Below are 19,755 nucleotides of genomic sequence, written 5' to 3'. Positions count from 1 at the left end.
TACATGGGCATAATAAAGTCTTGGAATTTATTTTTATGTGCATATAATAGAGGACTGCACCCTCGGCCCTGCCCCATGGTCCCCCAGAGAGGCATTTCATCTGGCAAAGCGGAATATTTTATGAGTCCAGAAAAAACACACTGCCAGTAAACCCTTGTCCAATGCGTTTCGAGCCGGGCCTAGTGCGCATCGAATTTTCGAATTTGGCCAATATTTGCTTAGTCATTCCGAGATTATCCTAATTGAGAATCTCGGCGTTGAGCTTGGAGGTCTTTCGGCCGAGTCAAGGGGTGATGCCCCCTTTCGAGGGCTATCGATAAGACCGACCTCAGATAGAAAGATATGTGCCAAGTCCTGGCAGCATCCTTCAAATGAAGCGGAACCATGAAATTGTCGCAATCAAAAGTAGATGGCACTGGGAGAAATGTTTGTTTAATATTAGAGAAGACTCAACCTGGGGTGACCCGTGCAAGCTCTACTACTTCGCCAAGTGTCCTCCTCCCCACGACTCCGGACAAATGAAACTCAAACAAGGCCGGATCTTGACCACTTTCTCCCCCATCTGTCAGTCTGCTGTCACAATTCATTACGAGTCCTCAATGCTGGGCAAAGAAAACATAAATAAAGTTTTTGTTTTAGATTTCGTGACAAATGTACAGAAATGGCAATTTCCATCAACTTTGAGACCCCTTCCCCTCCAAGTAGAATTATCGCTGGAAAGAAAATATTTGCACAGGCGAAAGGTTCGAGGATTCTGGCCAGTCCAGGCAAGTGCTCGACGGACGGGTGAACCCACGCAGGAAGCCGAATGTCGGGGCTAAAAAGGATTACTTATCGCATATTTTGACATAAGTTAAGTTCATCAGTGAAATACGAGAGTCAATTGTTCGGTTCGAATGGGTAGAGAGAAGGGAGGGAAGCAGTGGATGGGGCGTTAAACCAATGTCCAGACAGACAGACGGCCAAAGGCGTGCGATGGGTCAATTGTGATAAGCCGAATGTCCGAGCCACCCCTGACTGCTCCTTTGTTCTAGGCCCACTTCTGGCCGGCGTTTATTTGCATTCGCCCTTGTTTGTGTTTGCAGTGAAATCGAGGCAGGACGAGCCGAACGAGCCAGGACGTCTGTAAAATTGGTAAATATCTATCGAACAATTGACAGTTTAGGGGCGGATCCCGGCAAAAACCCGACAATTGACGGGCAGCATTCTGGACATATGCAAGGGCCAATCCCAGCTCGGGTTATTTACAATGTGAGCGGAAAATAATGCCAAGATTTGTAGCGGCAAAAAGGATAGAAATACGGCTTTATTTTTGGGTCTAGGCATTTTTATGTCAATCAACCTAAAAATCAAAGGGATTCCTTTTTTATGAGCTTATAAAAAGAAAATTTGGACAATGCTGAATACTCCTAAGTGTTGTGTTAATTATGTTTTGATTAATAGGATGGAAGACCCTTTAAGGAGCCCACCCACTGGCTTTAAACCAGCAAAGTATCATACAGAAAGCTTCCGGCATCTGGCGTGCATCCACGCTGATATCCGGAGACTGAACTAGTCAGCCATCCACAAGTCAAAACAAAACACGCCGAACAACTTCTGGTAAGGAGTCGAGGATACAACATCGAAGCTGCCCTGTCTGCTCATCCACGGCTGCGCCTGGTTGTAAAGATATAAAATCAGACAACTGCAACAACAGGGCTTCCATGGAAGGAGCCTGGCGCAAGTAGCGGCCAAGGAAGCCAAAGGACAGTCGGTGGCTGTGTCCCAGCCCTCTGGACTGTCAGCTGCAGCGGCGGCGATTTGTAGCGCCACAAGGATAATCACACTTTTAATCGTGATTTAAGTTTATGGGGCTGGGTGCTCGTTTAGTTTCCTGTTCCTTGTTACTAGTTTCTTGCAACAACGACGATGCATCTCGCAGCGTCTGCCATGATTTTTTCAATTCCTTTCTCACGGCTTCATCGGACTCGTCCTGGCAGGACTTCGAGGCAGGAAGAGGGGAGCCGTCTGCTTGTTAAGTTTGCCGCTTTCATTTTTATATTTTTTAATGATTTTTATTGCATAACTGGTGGCGTCTGCTCGACCTACGGCCCATCCCTGGCCTGCCAGGCAATTGCACTTTGCCACATTTTATGGCCGATCCAAAGAACGAAGCCAACAATGGCAGCAAAGGCTAGGATATGATGTGGACGCTGGAGGGCAGACTTCAGTGGCCTCTCCTTTCACGATAGCTTTAAGCCAGAGACAGTGGAACATCCGATAAGTCCGAATACATATACACATGGCTGTGATGACTCAACCCCACTCGGATAATCATGGCGAATTACCACTGATCCGCATTCCTTTTGGCCAAACTGCACCCACATAAATCCCGGAACCGCACACCTTTTCCGAGCGCTTCCTGCGTAATTTGTTGCTAAACAAACTCTCATTTACCTCTTGCTCTGGCAGGGACCACTCTCCGGTTCGTTTACTTTTACAAATTATAAGCACTCACATAAATTTCACTTACTGCCGCCGGACTGGGCGCCAAGTTCGAGCCTCGTTCGGGTCCTGAGACTGAAGCTGGCTCTGAGCTATGAGCACCGAGGACTTTTTGCGAGACGTAATTAGAAGGAGAGCCCGGCAACTGGCCAACTTGAGGTGATGCAAGCAGGAAGGCGGGATTGGGAGGGGATTGGCCACTTGAAATGCAAATTGCGTGCAAATTATGGCAAGCTGGCATCCAACCGGGCAGGTGAACAAGCTTCTCCTCGCCGGCTGCTCTTCTGATTCATTGCGAAGGTGCGCAGGAAAAGGAAATATTACTTAGCAGTTCCGGAAAGTTGTGTTTTTAATTGCAGGACTGCTAATTCAATTTGCAGCCATGCATTTTACGCATCCTCCTCTTTGTGGAGTTCGGAGTTCCCAATTTCTATATTCTTCAGCACATCGTTTTAACATCAAATCTCTCTAAAGTAGAAGAAACAATGAAGCTTCCCCATCAAATCCAATAAATCACAAAAAGCTTAAATTTGTCTTAATGAAAAAACAAAGTGTGTTCTATCTACTCCGTATTTTAACAAAGTTTTATATTGTAGACTACATTTTCCCCAAATCATGACCATTTTCAGGTAAACATTGGGAGAAGTTTCTATAGTTTAAAATGAAGTTAAAAGCTTTTTAAACTTAACTGTTGTTACTAATAGACCGAGAATGCAGATACTTATACTAATGTTAATGAGACAAATTAAGGTCATAGTAAGTTCATCTTTATGAGAATAAATCTCTAACATTAATGGGATATATAAGTTTAATGAACTCACCGTTATTATGAGTTAGAAAGGCGTTTTCTGCTTCCGAAGAGGATGATCCCTGGTGGTCATTGTTGGCGTTGGAGGAGGATGATGAGTTGGAGAAGTCGTAGGGATGGGGCAGGCTGTTTGTGCCGCCGGCGGAGGCAGCCAGGGCCTTGAACAGGTGGGCTGTGCGCTGCTGCGTCTGCTGCTGCTGCTGCTGTTGCTGTTGTTGCTGCGGCGGAATGTAGGGATTGTTGTAGATGTTCCGACTGTCATTCGATGGCTGCAGGTTGTATTGGTTCTGCTGCTGTTGGAGCGTGTTATTGGCACTCAGAAGACCGTTGACCGTGAAATGCCGGGATTTGGCTGAAAGAAGAGTAGGTAGAATGTATAAAGCGGAACTCGATGGATGAAGAGGGAAGTTAAGCTTTTTACTTGTCATGGCAGTTGCTGCTTTCTCCGCTTAACTCCTGCCACGCCCACCCCGCCTCCTTGCGCCTAATTGCATGCATTGAAATATGCAAATGAGGGCAAGGGTGTGTAAGAGTGTTCGCTTCAATTAAAGCATTTTCCCTGTCATCTGGCGAAGGTTTGAGGTTTTCACTTTTCCACCGCTCATCGTTGCCGCCTATTGTTGCTTTTCTCATATGAATTATGCATGACAATAACAGAAACAACGACTCAGGCCCCCTGCTGCCTCCTGCCCAATGTTGTTGCTGTTTTGCGGAAATAATGTTGACGCGGAAGCTGTGATAATGAAGCAGGCAAAAAGCAAAGTGTCGCCTCGGCCTAACCCCACAACCCCCCTCCTACTGCCAACAAAAAAATTATGCTAACCCTTTCTATTTCCCACAAGCAGCCCGCTCGGAAAAGTTCCTCCTTGCCGACTGCTCGTGGCTTTGTCGTAGTTGTTGTTGCCGCTCTTTGCATATTAATTATGCATGTTTTGGTTGGTGTGAAGGCATCAACACATTGTTTGAATTTTAAGCAACACAAGCGGCGAAATTAGGGGTAAACTGCTCACCCGTCGGCGAGGGGAGACTCTGCCCTGCACTCGGCCTTTTCGACTGGCTTTCGAGCTGATTTGTTCGGCTTTTGGTAGCCAACTGTGTAAATATGAAGTGCAAAAGATAACGAGCTAATAACTCTGTTCATTGTGGTCGTGATGTGTGGGTGTTAGGTGTGCGGGATGAGGGAAAACGTTATATTACGGATTTCCCAGTATCCAGATTGACAAATAATAATAGATTGACATCTTAAGCTAAAGCAATCTAATACTCTTCTTTACAGTTTAAGAATGTTATCAAGTCAAGAGTTTGACAAATGAAGAGTGAATAATTTGAAAATCGTACAATTTAAGACATTAAACTTCTTCAAAAAGAAAAGCTTACATCTTAAAGTTTATAAAGATTGTTTTTCAAATTTAAGAAACTTGAGAAGAAATTCAATAACATATTAATTCTTCTCTGTTTTTATGTTCCTTATTTTATTTAAACATTTTAACAATCCGAAAATCCTTCATTCCAGCTGAAATCCATCTCTCACCGCTTTTAATATTGCAGCAAGAAATTTCTAAATATTTAGATTGTTTTATCGGGTAACTTTTGGGAGTTTTAAATACTTGACTTACAAAAAAATAAAAAAGATAGTAACGAGTATATTATATGTGAAATTGGTAAGTTTTTAACCTAATCCTTCCACCTTGGATCACGGTAGGGGAGTTAGTCGTCGTTCTAGTTTGTTCTCTACTCAACAGTGTGTATGAGATTGAGCCAGATCATAGATCTCTTATATCTTTATATCCGATCCCTGAAGAACGGATATTTTTCAATTAGGGGAGTTCACTTAACTCCGAGCGCCATCGTCCGCGACGCTTGTATGTTTAGTTTGAGGTACTTAAATTTTAAAAGTATATCGATAACAGCCTACATCTATTCTCATAGTTTCTTGTTTAATATGTATATTGGCATGGTTGTTTGATGATACGTGCATACTCATCTGGATTATTTGCATATTACTGTGAAATTGAAAGGAACAATCATGTATACTGTACCGAATCCCTTACGCAATGACCTTAAAGTATCCCCTTATTATAAACATACTTAAATATTCTAACATTTTCTTTCCCTTTATGCCCCAACCAAGCGCTTATATCCAAGCAATTACCCACTCGGTGCTCATCGCAAACATGTTCCTCTTCAAAGGTCAGTTCCCTCCGATCCTAGGCAAGCCATCAATGTCAATTTCCTGGAGATAAAAATTCCTGGGGCAACACGCGTCGCGGTTTAAAAAGCAATGCCAATAAATTTTCACTAGAACGAATTTATTGGTAAATCCCCACCGTAGGCGGCTTTATGACACAGGCCAGGCCAACTGGAATCAACTCGTTGAAGCCGGGCCAAATCTGCGACGCGTCTAAATGTCAATAAAAAACACATTCGATCCCTGATGGCAAGGGGGAATTTGCCTCGTTTAGCGAGGGAATAATGACACAAAATCGCATAATTCGACGGGGCAGAAAGGGTTCGGCTTGGGGCTTGGAGTCGAAGGCCAGGCCCACAACAAAGAAGCCAAATTGTCGCCCCAGTGAAAGTCAAGGAAGCAGCGTCCAAATGGCCTGATTTAGCAGACGCTTGGGGCACCAACTCCGCAGAGGCAACAACAAAGGAATAAAGCATTTGCGTCTCCATGTGGCGAAGGAAAACTAGCGGCAACAAAAACAAAATAAATGTGTAAAAATTGTGTGGCAATAAAATTTGCGTAAATAGTCCAATTTGCATTGAATGTTGCCCTTATTTATGGGGCCATGCCGCAATCAGGCTGTCCTGGGCCTGGCACTGGGGCGGGAATGGGTCGGCCGGCCTTTGTTGATGTGCTGTTGTTGTTTGCTGCCCTGCCAGCGAAGTGTAAATTTGCCAAATTTTGTTAAAAGCAAAATAAATAAAAATCGTATATACGGGCAATGGCTGGAAATGAAAATGGGAATGGAAATGGAAATGGGAATGGGAATGGGGATGGAAAAGGGCCTGTGAGGGCACTGGGGACAGTTCGAATAGAATTCTATTTTTCAGGATTATCAACGGAACATTTTCGAGCAGTAATGGGGCAGAACTCGAAGACTGATGGTGTGTGTGTTTTTGGAAAACTTCAGGCTTGGGGATGCATGGCCAAGGGGGATTATGTAATCTTGCGCAATCCACGTAATTAATTTACCAACCAATCAATCCGCCAGAGAAGCTCCCTTTGTTTCGCCACAAACTTTGGCCAGACGAAAGCACTCGAAACTTTGCACTCACAATGCCCCAATCAGGTCTCCACCAACAACAACTGGAACAATTAACAATCGATGCAGCCAATTAACAATTAACAGTCCACCCGAAATGGAATCCGGGGAAAGTTGCCGGGGCAAACTTTGCGAGGAATAAAACCTGCGAGGGTGCAACTTTTTAAACCGATTAACCCATGCTTTAAAACTTTATAAATAAATGCCAAATTCCGTATAAATATTTGAAGCCCTCAAAAATATATTCCAAGGACAGTGGCATCGATTGATCCTCATTAACGATTCATGGCCGCCTGATGGATCCATTCGGTATTCACACGCACGACCAATTCGAGAATAACTAATAATAGTCACACTCCCTAAATTGTTTTGAATTGGGCGTTCAAAGGCCTGCAATTATGGGTAAATAAGTGGTCAGAATGCGCCGGGTGTATCACAGTTCTTAAAGGTCCCTGCCACTTAGCCGTGCTTTCAAACTAAGCGCATTAAAACCGCTTGAGGATTGGGTCTGATCCCTAAAACACTTGAACAGATGTCCTGGCATTTGAAATTCACAAAACTAAAAGCAACTGGGGAGATGCGAATGCGAATTCGGATTCGAATGTGAATGTGAATGCCGCTGACTCATCCGCTCGGGAAAAGAGAAAGTCGAGAGCCACAAAAACACCTTGTTGTCCTGGTTGGCAGAATGGCAGAATGGCAGGATGCCAGCGAAGCTGTCAATGACAGTTGGCTGTTGTCACCCCGGCGCATCCTCGGAAGGCCAGGAAATTTGCACAGCTGAGCCAAGACGGCACAGGAGTTATCCGCCTGAATAATTCCGACCAGGATTAGAGGTGGGAGCGAAGAAGGACCTTCGTTGGCCTCTAATGCATGTTTGGCATTTACATAATTTACATTGGAACGGCGAGGGGTGGCTAGCACTTGACTCGACCAGCCCGAAACCCCGGCCTGGCCAAATATCAATTACATCCACGCAATCCGAACAACACGGCCAAAGGATCGGAGATGACACAACAAGCAAATTAATTGAAATCAATGCAAATGCCCAGGGCAGGACCTCGCAGGACTCGACTTAAGGGTTGCTGCACCCCTTCGCGGCTCGGGTTTTTCACTTTCAATAGGAAATCGCATTTGTCAGCGGCTTAAGCTCTGCCTCCGCTCGCCATTGTTGTCAAACATGTCAAAGCAATCGCAAACATTCGGGCCGCCTTTCATTTATTAGCGCAAGTTGAATCAGTTTTACTTTTTCGCTCCTTCGGCTGATCTATGGATTCGATTTCGCGGTTTGCTGGGCATTGGCACCGGACAGATAACGCTCCGATAAATAGAGTCCTGCTCGGCAGCTCGTCCTTGCCGCTAGCCGTCGCTTTCAGTGCTATAAGTAACTCATTCGGAGGGAGGCCTTTGTGCAATATATCAGCCTGCTTCTGGTGGCTTCTGCGGCCATTCAATGGCTCTACGGGCCATATTGTTCCGGAGGTCCTTGAGCATATGCCGCAATTAAATGTGTCGCCTTAAATTAAGCAGAGTTACAGTTTTTAACAGAAAAAGAAACAGAAACTACGTTTTGTGTTATGAAGTGACTTAAAAAGTTTATTGCCAGCTTATTACTTATTCTGGTTCAGTCAGAAAATTATAACTAATAAAAAACTAAGAAAAAGGCAAATAGAGAATAGATACTTTTAAAACTACGATAAATATAAATTCAAGTCAAAGTTCATTTTCCAAGAATCTAATATTCACAAATTTAAAAAGAAGTTACATAGATTGACTTCGATTAATTCAGTAACCATGTATGTGAATGGGAATGGTTAGTGGATAAGACGTAGACGAGGAAGACGACGACGAGAAGATCGAAGCTTAAGAGGAGAATGGAAAGACGAGTTTGAGCGAAGAGTTAACGACGATAAGACCAGCTCAAGAGGAGCAATCGACGACGATTCTATTTAAATAGTGTAATATAAGCATAAGTGTAATTAAAAAAAAACCCCACATGTAGGTACAAAGAAGTAAGGATAAATTATTGTCGACTATTTCCTTACAGTCTTCTTCTATTCCTTCTAAGCATATTCAGTCTGAAATGCATTCTGTGTGCTAAAAAATGCTTATAAAAATCAGTTGCTAGTTTTTGTTGTGAAGAAAGCGCAACACAAAAGGTATTCCGATCAAGGAAACAATGTCGTTTTTCTTCCACACCATTTGAAGCCTTGCTTGCGGCTGCCTAACCACTGAAAATGCGCTTTCCTCGCAGTTTTTCCTTTTGCGTTCACCAAATATTTTGCGTAATTTGGAAATGCTAATGACTACATGGCTGCCCCTGCCAGACGCACAGCATCCATTGACATATTCCACTCATTAAACCAACATTCACAGTGCCCGGACACAATGGCAGGCGACTCGACTGAATACGCAGGAGCTGAAAGGACACGAAAAGGATCGCCGGCTGCCGGCTCGACTTCGGCGTGCGGATGTATTTGCCAGGCTAATAATAAACACCCTACCAAAAAGTAGAAAAAAACTTGTAAGAAAAAACAGAGCCACGCAAATGATGGATGCGGGGTGCGAGAACAATGGCCACAATGGGTAACAGGATCAAAAATCAGGAACCAGAGAACCCGGCACTATGATGTTCGGGGTGAGTGCTCATTAAAACTGCGGCTCGGCTGACTCGGGGTGCGGCTTTCCGGTCCAGGTCGAACTACCCCGGAGCGGAGATCAAAGCGAGCTGCAACTGCCATCAGCATGGCCATGTACTTCTCCTTTTTACGGCCTGTAGTAGCCGGCAGAAAGTTATTACAAAAGTTGACATTGTGTCAAACACGGCGTAACGACCACGCCACACCTTTCGGCTATCGCACTACCAGGCCCAATCGGAGCCACGAATCCCGTCGAGTGTCGTGCGGTTCTCAGTCGCAATTATTGTGTTTGAATTGTCAACACCCCCGTGGAGAGATGGCAGTGGGAAAGAATCGGAATGGAAATGGAAATGGCAATGCACATAGGAGGGGGCGGTGGTCAAAACCGAAAGACGCCACGGGTCATATTGAGCCATTCCGACCCCTGCAATCATTTCGGGTGTATATATGTGTGTTTTTAACGCGTCGGGTGTCGATTGTAACAATAACATTGCCCAGAGCGCAGATTTGTGCCTCTAACGACGATGATGATGACATCGTCAGCTTCGACGGGTTGTGGACATCCCTGCCTGCCCGGAGAAGACCCGAAGAAGGTGTGGGAAATGCGTCATTATTTTTAGCAATTTTACTACGTCCATGTGGCTCTTGGCACCTTCTGTAATTTATAACTCTGCTTTCATGGCTTCTGATGGACTTTGATGATGATAATTGGCTCAAGCTTCGGGGTGCAGAAGCCGGGTTGCTAATGGCGGTCAGAAGTATCTGGGTATCTGTTGACTTAGCTCCACTTCCACAACTATTTCCATTCATTCATGATGGATATCCCCGCCGTAGTTGGTACTATTCATCAGCTTTTAATCCGGCACTTTGCATCTACTTCCCGGGATTGCCCGCAGGACCTATTGATAGAGCCGCAGTGTAAACCTTCCAACAACACTTTGTCATAATAGTAGGTAAACTCATACACACAGAAAAAAAGCGAGCTTAAATCGCAAATGAAGAGAGACAGTTTGACGCGATGCAGGGAAGGAGTCAAAGGAAGCGGCCAATAAATCTGATTTATTGGTTTTCAAAACAGATTTTCGGAGTGCAGGACCGAAACCACAATGCGAGTAAAACGAAATGAATGCAACCCCGCACCCCCACCGAATTTGGCCATGACACTTGTGGCCTTATGGCCATATGGCCGGAATACCCGACGTCCGAGGGCCCACTATGGCTGCGAAATCCATCACAAGTGGCGGACGGAGTCCTCGCACCGAGGGCACAAAGCGTGGAAGGATTAAGCCGCCGCAACGCAGGCGAGGGACAATGGAAGTTCATCAGGAGCGGAGGATGATGCCGGCACTTGGTCGATGCTCGTCGGCAATTTGTCGCTCGTTTAGTTGAGTTGTGCGACAAAAATAGAATAAATGGCACAGATAATGGAAAAAATGGACAGCTGGATGGGACGGGATGAGCATAAACCGCTGCCCTGGGCAGCAGCCACGTCCGGAGTCCTGCAGCTCCTGGTAATCCGACGATTAATTAAAAACGTTGTCCTCGGTAAAGGGCTTAAAAATTGAAATTGATTGCCGGCGCAGCTCGCTTCGGCTTATGCAAAGTTTTTCCGCGACCCCTCCCCCGACTTCGGATTCACTTTTCTTTTGCAATTTCAGGAAACTTCCACCTGGCAAATAACAATAAATACAAATACAATCGCAGTTATTACTGGCGGGTTCTCCAGGGAGCCGAAAGTCATCAGCAGCGAACGAACCCATCATCACCACCCTCACCTGAGGAGGAGGAAGGTCGCTTAACAAGCTCCCAAGAAATCCCTGGGGCCAGCTACCGAGCATGAAAGTAAGAACAAAAGCGAAAAGCAAGCGAAATCAAGAAAATCCATTTAGAAAAGTTCACAGAATCTTCGGGCACTTACGTCAGTTCAGGTTATAATTCTGATCAAATTTCCCCTGACTCTGGCGGATATGGCCATTGGATAATGGAGAAAATTCACATGCAAATCATCGCTACTACCCCTTGCAGAAAAGCACACGCGCCGGATATGGTCCTGGGCATGATTATCATCGAGCCAACCCCCACTTGGAATCTGGGAACTATGAGTCCCTTTCTCATATCAATTTGTTACAAGCGAGTACACTTGATTCATTAGCGTGATAATTAGGACCAGACAAGGCCGGGCAGTCAAAAGGACGAAGCTGATGAGAGTTTGACATGTTCCTAGCCAACTTTCCCACGAGGAGCAGCGAAAACAAAGCGAATGCCGAGCCAAACATATTTTGTCACGATGAGTGGGTTAGAGTCGCCTGACTAAGATGAGAGGGAAGATCCGGATTCGGGAAACGGCTAAAAATAATGTCAACGAGCCGGGAAAGACGAGCAATTAAAGCTTAAGGTTGAAAGTGCAAGCACGAGGAAAGGAAGTCACGAAGCTCGGGAAAGGGAAAAGTGAAATGACAAAGTCAACAGCCGCGACAACAAATTGCCAAACGAGCGGAGCGTGAAACTCGACTCGGATCTTCAGGTGGGATGGTGGAAGGAATCGGATGGATGGCTGATGGTCGAGCAGTTGCAAAAGGGAAATATCCCCTAAGCCGGAGCCCAAGCCAACCAACAATAAAGTGAATCCTTTCGGCGGCAAACCCTTTTAATTGGAACACAAAGGGAAGGCGGGACAGGACTGCGAAATTCTTTCGCTTTAAAGCCCCCGAATATTGCACAATGGGATTGCTGCGTCTGTTGTCAAGACAATTGATTTCTCTGCCCCATAACTCATCGCCTGCTTCTGGATCCCCTAACCCTTTGGCTTTTTATTTCAGAGTTATAGCGTGTTCGTTTCCGAATTCGCAACGCACATTCCCTTTGATTTCTGTTAAATTATACCTTATGCCTCAGCCCGAGAGCCGTTTAAACTCGACCCACCCCTAGAGGAATCCCTGCAAAACTGTCATATTTACCCTGGCGAACGTGTATGCCAGCGCTAATTGCAGTGTGTTCGGAGGTTAAGGCTTTGAGTATTTGCTCAGAAGATTTAGCTGACTGGTTGGCAGTACGTCGATGATGTGAAGTGATCCAAATTGAAATGTAATTTTGTGCCCAAACAGGAGAGGCGATAATCCCTTGGACAAACACCGAAGGGAGATTATTTCGATTCCCATGGTTGGGCCACCTTTGGCCCAGATTGCGGCCAAGTCCTGGATCGGGTCGCGGATCGATAGCGTCGCTATACCCAATTATCACATAACAATTTCCGCTGCAGCTCAAAGAGCGCTCATTTCCCCTCCACTCAATGTTTAATTTCCTTTCAATTTATGCTGGAAATCGAGGTCGTCTCCTGATAAAAGAGCCACCCAGCCAATTTGCCCAGCTGTACGCTCTACACTGTATATCTAGTGATGGGCTCTTTCGGGAGTGGAGTTATGTACGGGTGCTTATTAGATGAAGCCTGGCCTCGACGTTGCACGGAGTGGAGTCCTCAGTGCTGAGTGCTCGGGACGCATATCAATGGCCTCGGAGATGCGGATGCGAATGCGGGCGGAGTCGGAGTTGGAGCAGCATCACCATCACCATCAGCATCAGCATCAGCATCAGCAAAAGCAAACAGCAAACATCAGCCAGCGAGGCAAGCAAAAAAACGCTTCAAGTGTCAATCAGTGGCAACACAGACACCACACACGATGAAGCACGGGCTGATAGAAGCTAATCGATTTATGTTGTAATATTCAAAAAGTTTCCCATAAGGACCTGGCCTGGAGGACGACCTAATCCAGTGCGACTCCCTTGTGTGCCATTGCCGTTATAATTTCCCAGCCACCGCCCCACGAGCACCCCCATTTCGGGCCACGTGTTTTTATTCAGAGGATGGATCCAGTTCGGGCCAAAGCCGGAGCCAGGGCCAGGGGCTTCGGGCCATGTGTGTCCTCGGAGCTGTCGTCTGTTTATCTGCCTGCATTTGTCGCATTAAAATTGAATAAAAAATCAATCTCAATTCTAGCATAATTTGATTCTTGCCTTCGATTATCGGAGCGGCAGGGTCGTGAGCTGGGGGGAAGGAAAAGGCAGGATGCAAAGAAAACGGAAAATAAATAAATAATAATCTGTAAAGGCCTTTGCCTGTTCGGCGGAGATATTTATGTGGCGACTTTTTGAGCCTTAAAGGAGATTCCTCCGAAGTCCTGTGTTACCCCCTGCCCATTCCATTTCACTTCCTGCGAGAGCTTTTCCGAGTGCATTAGCAATCCACTTTTTGCTGGCATCGAATCTCTTACTTGAGCTTAGCACCAAATTCACTTGGCTCAAAGTTTATCCCTCCGCTGCCACTGCCACATGTGGAGACCTACACTCGGCCCCTTCCGTCGAGTGCTGCGCTTATTCCAATGCATTTAATAAAGTGTTTATTTCGGTTGCAACAAATTTGCCAGCTCAGTGCGGCGAGCGGAAGACAATGCCAACTGGAAACCTGTGCACGACACAAAGGAAAATTGCTTTTCCGCCGCGCAGACACAGAGGCAGCCACATCCGCACGTGGGGGAAATACCTCGCACGCTTCGTGGCAGCGAAAATATGTGGCCATTCCGATCCACAAGAAAAATGGAGAGACTCGCGCTCCTGGCCAAAACCATCGAAGTTTTCCCGATGACGTATAGCCCTGGCCCGCAGCTAGAGATGCGTCCGTGGCACAAGATTTACCCCGGCTCATCCAACCGGAGGATCATGGTTGGTGGCCCATTGCCTCACGCTGCCATCACGGGCCAAAGTTTTCACTCCCTGCTGCCAGCATAGTTTTATTTTGTTCTCAACTTGCCTTTTACTTTTCTTTGCTTTTCTATTTGTCTTTCGGTGGATTCAACTGCGATTTCGTGGGCGGAGCGGAGGAGGGCGGCCGATTCGGTTTGAGTGGCACATTATTTGATGATGCTTTTCGCGATTTTTTCGCACTTGAATGCCTGATTTTTATTAGTTGAATTCTTTACGGTTTTACTGCGTTCCGCCTGCCAGCGAAAAGTTTCAGTTTCTTTGCTCTTCCGCCACGCTCTGCCACGGGAAAAGGGAAAAGGGAAAAGTTTCACGTTCAGAGATTTTGAAATATGTCTGGAGAATCAGCCCGCATCGATTCGATAATCGAAAGTGCCTTTGTCTGGCCTTCTGGCTGCCCAGTTGATCACTTCTTCCCTGCGATTCCTGCTATTGGACAGTTCGAATCGACGGATATAATCATGGCAGAATCGACTCTCATCTCCCATCCCCCAGCGGAAAGCGCGTCATCTACGAAAAGCGCAAAAATCCCGATGAAGAATGCCAAAAGTAAAACAAACGAGCGAGCCAACCGACGAGCAAACGGAAATGAAAGTCAATTTGAATACATTACCAATTCTAATTACGATTTTCAAGTACAACGAGCGATGGCGGTGGACGGTGGAGGTAGGACAGGGGCAGCCAAATGCGATGGCTTGAATAATATAATATTGGCTGCTGGGAAAGATGTCCTTAGCCCGGGACCGTCGTCCAACTGGCAGGGAACAAACCACGAAGCATTCAAATTGGAATTTCAAAAAGCGAATAGAAAACAGGGCGTCAGGCGTCCGAGGGGCAAGATGGGTGCTCGCTGACCAAAAGATTAGCCAGAAAACCCGGAAAAAGAGGAAAAGCTGTGAATTTTCACAGCCAGTGACAGGAAAATGGCGGCCACGAATCGTATTTGAATACATCAGCTCTGCCAAATAATGGGGAGCCAAGGAGCAGGGTATCTAGGATTCACCGCAGCTCCTTCTTTTCTCTGACTACGTCTATGTCTGTGGGATGAAAAGCGGATGAATCGGAGGATGGGGGTCCTTGTTCGTTGAGATCCGCATTTTGTTATATTAAAAATTCAAATACTTTGCGTTATCGCTTTAGACGCAGCTTTAGCCACCTGCCAGAATCAACACCCCCCAGCAATCTAGCCATCCGCCCAATCAGTCTCCCCAAACACTTGACTTTGGGCCCACAAACAGCGAATTTTGGATGCGAAACTTGCTTATTATGCAGGTTTTCCCTATTTCTCCCCTGCCAATGCCAAGGTCTCGGAACACTCCTCGTCCTGGGAAGCCATATCATATGTCTGAGGAGGGGCGAGCCGCAGAATTAGAAATGAAAATTAAGTAAATATTATAATATGTTGCCACCTGACGGGAGTCGGAGGCCACTCCCCCGCTACTAGCTCTCAGTTCGGTTTCGGCTTGGCAAATAATGATAAGCATTACATTTGATATTCATTATTTGATAACGTGCAGCATGGAATAAAAATAAAAACGCCAGCGGAAATGAAAATGTAGCCTCCGCGTTTGCATTCAAAGCGCTGTCTGCGCCCAGGTAGGAGGGAGGGCAGGAGGATTGGGGCCAGACAAGATGCCGGATTAAGCGTTTGCCTAAGTGAAATATGTTAAATGCTATGATATGTGCGGTCGCCCTTGGCGCCCCGACTTCTTCTATCCCATGATTTATGAGATTAAAGTGAGTTTCTTTGGGATGGAGGGCTGGCAGAGGGAAGCAGGAAAGATGGGTTTTGTGCCTATCGAATGACTTGCAGCTCAGCCAGCTCCAAGTGTAATTATGAAGGGTTCGCCAGTCCTCCGCTCCTGGCAGCCGCATCCATTTATCACATTAGCCGGCTAGACTAATTCAGTTAAAAGCATATGAATACCCCGAAATGAATCCATTCAATGGCCCCGAGCATGCGATGAGTTTTTCTTTTCTAGCTTCTCGTGTAAGTCAAATCGCAACATTCATCAGAATGTAATAAAGACAACAGCCAGCGGGATGACCAAGGAGCTGGACTACAGAACTGGAGTATGAGGCAGAGGACCAGCAAAAACTTTTTCCAATACACTCGGCCATTGAGGAATCGATGGACTCCCCACACAAGACATTCGATGATTCGTTTTTCAGATATTGGCACTGGGAAACCAACCTTCTTGGATCTCTTCTTGGGGCACGAGGAATAGCCAGCTAAACCAAATGGAGCTCTCAGCGAATCCGCACTCAAGTTTATTGCATTTCAGCGATATCCCCGCCGGAAAACTGTGATTCCGTGCCCGAGCAGCTCGATGGCAGAGCCAAGTGACGGGGAAACAGAGGTTGGAATCGCTCCGGTAAAAGCCAAGAGCAGCCCAGGACACTGAAGGACGCGTGTGTGTTCGTTTAGCGTGAAATTATGAGCGCTTTTACAGCACAAACAACAGCACGGGCGAATGTCAACGACAAGCTTAAGCTGCTTAAAACAAGCCATCGCCTCGAGTGGAAGGGGTTGGGAAATGTGGAGAAAGGTGGGCCGGAAAGGGGTGGGAAAGTGAAAGTGTCAAGGATGCGGCAAGCGTTTCATAGCCAAATTAAATTGCTGCCTGGCGGAGGAGTCAAAGGGAAAGGCAGGGCGGAGCAAGTGCGCCAAAGTGAAAGGATAATGCGAGCATAAAAACATTTTTAATGAAATCGAGACGACGACTTCCAACGGAGACGGCAGCGTCTAAGACAGTAACAAGTGTGTTTTAATTTAAACCTTGGATTTACCTTGCACCGCCCGCTATACCCCGAGAAATCCTCTCCCCTTCGACGGCGCATTAATTTCATATCCCGCTTGAAAATTTTAATTAATTTTCAGCTTGATTGCGTTTTAAAGAGCCGCTTGGTTTATGTTTTGAGGGGCTCGGCGATGTCTTGTGGTTGCCCTGGGCCTGGGAATTTATAGTTATTGCGGCGAGCAGCGGGGTGGAGCCAGTGTGGGTCGGCCCTTTGTCTCGGTCGCTTTGAGGAGCAGCACAAATTTTGGTTTCGGTTTGTAGCCATTACAGACTATTTACATCCCCAGTGGCTTCTTAATTAATTTTTGATCGGCGTATAGAGTGGAGAATGCCGTGCCGGTACTCACCTTTACTGGTATGCCTGTCCAGGTTTGGATCCTTTAGACCTGCAAGAGATAAAGAAATATAGTTGCCTCTTGGATTGAAATTGTAGCGTTAGTGCACGTTCTATATAATACATAATTAATGCCTGTTAGGCTAAGGAACTTTCCCTTTCGGAAACTCCACCAGAAAGTAGTTGCAAATGGCCAGAATGTCTTGGAGTTGGCCAAGACAAAGGCAAAACAAAGAGAGTGAAGAAACAGAATAGATTGAAACTAGAGATATCCTTTGCAAAGCGGGTGTTGTGCCTTCTAACGTGACTCTGAAAACTACTAATTAATTTCTCGGCTGGAATCTAAAAGTCGGAAATGGAGTAAAACTTTTGGAACGGAAGTCAGAAGTTGGATTTCTGTGCTGCTAAGGCTAGTCAGCCAATATTGCTTATGGACAAGAAAACGCAACAAGGACAGAGACTCCAAAGGGAAAGAGTTGCAAGAAAGGAAAGTTTTTTGAAAGACTAGCCATTCTCTTATTAATATCCCCTGATAAGCCAAGGCCTTCTGTTCTTAGCTATCATTTCGTTTAAGTACTCCCTAAGCAGCTTTCGACGTTTTTATTTTAATTTTATTCGCCGCGACATTTAATTAATTTCCAGCTATCACCGCAAAGCAGTCGACAGTTTGGCTTTTTGTTCCCTTATAATGCCCGCTCTCTCTCAATTCAGATGATGTCTAGCCAATGGAGAGAAAAGGCCACAAAGCGTTGGTCTAGAATCAACGATTCTCTTATACTCTTCAAAAGATATTCGTATAAGAGATCGATTGTTAGCACATTTATCTTAGAAATTAAGCCCAAGACCATACAAGCTTCAAATTTGTAACTTAAAGTTGTGAGTGTGATAAATATTTATTATATATTTCATTTAATATTTCTTATTATTGTGAAACATGAACCCAAAGATAGTTCAAAGGGAGTAAGAACTCAAAACCTATTAATATAAGACCCCGAGAAAGGGCATCTCTGAGTATTGTTGCACCAAAGTTCAGCCAAGCGATGATGTGCTCCTTTAAATAATTCGCTGGACAAAATTGCAGTCTTATGGGAAAATTCTCCACATGCCGCAGACTTTGCGGTATCGGTCGACCGAAAGCGAAAAACTTGTTATGGGGCTGTTGGGAAGACCGGGAGCTGGAGATAATGTGGTTAAGGTTTAATTGCAGTTGAGCTGCTAAGGTCAGACAGGGTCTGGCAAAGGCAAATGATCGGGGAGAGGGGCAAAGGCAAAGGGCAAATAAATAGTAAGAGCATTTCAAAAAGAGCCGAGACAGGTAAGGATTAAGAAACTGAGGAAAACAAGTGGAATGTGGAATTCATAAGCGCTAAGTTAGGTTAATATTCATTAAGAAGTTGCTTAAGTTTAACGAGTCCCCATCCTCGGTCACCTCCTCAGCAAATCTCGATTAATTATGGCCTAGACATCATAAAATTTGATGTTTGCAACTTGTAAATTGTCTCCGGAGCGTGTTGCCTGTTAAGTAAATTATCACGTCATGCGAGAAAAACGGATGAATGAGGGATGGAACACTAGGATGAGCCACCACTAGATTCATCCGAAAGTTTTATGTCAGCTACGTGCCCATAGATTTCATACATTTTCGCGCTCAAACATTTGCGGCTTAAATTATTTTATTGGTGTCTGAAATTAGCAGCAGCTGGGAAGGGGAAGGCCATGCTGGAACGGGGTAGTGGAGGGGGGACTGCCGTTGTTGGGTTAATTAGAAAAGTTGCCAATGCTCGAGTTCCACTCCATTCAGGAGTTCATCGAACTGAGCAGGAGCATCGGGAGGTTCGCCATTAGCTGCAAGTCCTTCAACAAACTTTAAATATGCATTGCCTCGCTGAAGGAGCGAGTTGTGCTCACCCAGATTTTACAATCAGCTCATCTCAATTGCAATCACTTAATTCCAGGCCCAACCCACCAACCCACCAACCGCCCTTCAGCCAAACAACCAGGCAATGGGCCCTGGGCAAACATTTTTGAGAGAGCTCTCGCAATCCGCACACTTAAAATATTTACGCAATCAAAATTAATGCAACTGTCATGTTTTCCCTCCCGCAGCCAGGATCCATCCTTCCTTCCACTTTCCCATCTACGCCCTCCTCCCCCGCTGGAATTGGAATGCATTTAGCGTTAAATGCAAATACACTTTAGAACTGTAGCCAACCGCTGTCGAGCCCTTCGCCCCGCTCCCCCTTCCGCTGAACACGTTTAAATTTAAACAGTAAAACCAAACTCATTACCAACAACAAGAGCAGGACCAGCGACCAGTGGCGGATCTTAAGCTGAGGGGTTATTGGGCGCCTGCTAGCCCCACTTATATTTATTTCAAATTGTGTGCCGGATTTGGAGCTATGTGGTTCTAACAGGTTATAAGGCGCTGTTAATAATCTTGCAACCAATCATTGAAGATTTAAAGATAATATTTTCAATACAGATATGCCAAAATGGGGATTAGCCAACGGGGGATTAGATTACATTACCTTTACCAAAGTAATTATCAATACTTAAACTCACTATCGTTGAAAATGTTTTAATTGAATAGTCTGATATACCTTGGAACCTAATGAAGAGCTTAAACATTTACAAAATCGAATATATTATTGCTAACAAGACCTTT

General features: G+C 45.4%; 1 protein-coding gene across 1 annotated transcript in view; it reads right to left on the bottom strand.

Moving 5' to 3' along the window:
* Positions 1-2,044: 2,044 nt before the first annotated feature.
* The window catches only part of LOC108116724 (mushroom body large-type Kenyon cell-specific protein 1), a 50,841-nt gene continuing 33,130 nt past the window's right edge, over positions 2,045-19,755 (bottom strand). The window contains exons 3-5 of the mRNA XM_041818218.1: positions 17,104-17,142; positions 3,306-3,644; positions 2,045-2,097 (exon numbers count right to left, since the gene is read on the bottom strand). Of these exons, the coding sequence (XP_041674152.1) occupies positions 2,045-2,097; positions 3,306-3,644; positions 17,104-17,142 (431 nt within the window). The remainder of the gene's footprint in view (positions 2,098-3,305; positions 3,645-17,103; positions 17,143-19,755) is intronic.

Source organism: Drosophila eugracilis, unplaced genomic scaffold (assembly GCF_018153835.1).
Source record: "Drosophila eugracilis isolate 14026-0451.02 unplaced genomic scaffold, ASM1815383v1 contig_2154, whole genome shotgun sequence".
NCBI classification, from domain to species: Eukaryota; Metazoa; Arthropoda; class Insecta; order Diptera; family Drosophilidae; genus Drosophila; species Drosophila eugracilis.
Note: the sequence above shows the minus strand (reverse complement) of the source record. Positions and strands in the feature narration are given on the sequence as shown.